Source organism: Etheostoma spectabile, chromosome 15 (assembly GCF_008692095.1).
Source record: "Etheostoma spectabile isolate EspeVRDwgs_2016 chromosome 15, UIUC_Espe_1.0, whole genome shotgun sequence".
Taxonomy (NCBI): domain Eukaryota; kingdom Metazoa; phylum Chordata; class Actinopteri; order Perciformes; family Percidae; genus Etheostoma; species Etheostoma spectabile.
The window spans coordinates 13,964,922-13,965,932 of NC_045747.1; the positions used below are offsets into that span (position 1 = coordinate 13,964,922).

Sequence of the window (1,011 nt, forward strand, 5' to 3'; positions counted from 1 at the left end):
TATATATATATATATATATATATATATATACATAACTTATTTACAACTCTTATTGTAGTAGAAGTAGGCCTAGTAGTTGTAGTAGAAGTAGTAGGCTAGTATAAAAGTAGGCAGAAGTAGGCATTCAAATTAACGTTTGGGTTCACTGCTTAGTAGCCAATTCAAACAAAATGATAACAATATAAATTAATAATATTCGTTTTTTTTATATTAAAAATGTGTGCATTGTGTGTTACTTGGCATACAATTCTACAGATAAGTCACATTCCTCCTTTTCACGTTTATTTTGATATCTTTTACCGGAAGTTATGTTTCTTATTGTGGCTGCCTTGATGGTGTTGAGGGAACAGGAGTTGTGGAAAAGGAAAAAGTCAGCCAACAGTCTTCAAAGCGGAGACCAAGCAGTCAGGGAGCAGCGTCCAGGTTTTCACCAGCTTTTTCCCCCTTTGTAAGTTATTCACTTTCAACCTTTGTTTGCAGAACTGATATGGGACACACGAAACAAGTTTACAGTAATTAATCGGGCTAAAATTGCTGTCTTAAACCTTGGAAGATGATTTTTTGGAAGACTGTTGCACTCCTGCTGCCTCTGCTGATATCAGCCCAGTATCAAGGGGACAACGGAATAGTCGTCCCGGAGCATGGATTCTGCCAGCCGATTTCAATACCTCTGTGCACGGACATAGCCTATAACCAAACCATCATGCCCAATTTAGTGGGCCATTACAACCAGGAGGACGCAGGGCTCGAGGTGCACCAGTTTTACCCTCTTGTAAAGGTACAGTGCTCCCCGGAGTTGAAGTTTTTCCTGTGCTCCATGTATGCGCCCGTGTGCACCGTTCTGGAGAAGGCCATTCCTCCCTGCAGGTCAATCTGCGAGAGAGCCAAGCAGGGCTGCGAGGCTCTCATGAACAAGTTCGGCTTTCAGTGGCCGGACCGGCTGCGCTGCGAGAACTTCCCTGTGCTGGGAGACGGACAGATCTGTGTGGGCCAAAATGACTCCTCTCCCGC

General features: G+C 43.7%; 1 protein-coding gene across 1 annotated transcript in view; it reads left to right on the forward strand.

Annotated features, from left to right (window-relative positions):
• Positions 1-342: 342 nt before the first annotated feature.
• The window catches only part of fzd2 (frizzled class receptor 2), a 2,480-nt gene continuing 1,811 nt past the window's right edge, over positions 343-1,011 (forward strand). Inside the window, 2 exon segments of the mRNA XM_032537735.1 lie at positions 343-1,005; positions 1,007-1,011. The exon segment at positions 1,007-1,011 is cut by the window's right edge and continues 1,811 nt beyond it. Of these exon segments, the coding sequence (XP_032393626.1) occupies positions 554-1,005; positions 1,007-1,011 (457 nt within the window). The 5' untranslated portion in view covers positions 343-553.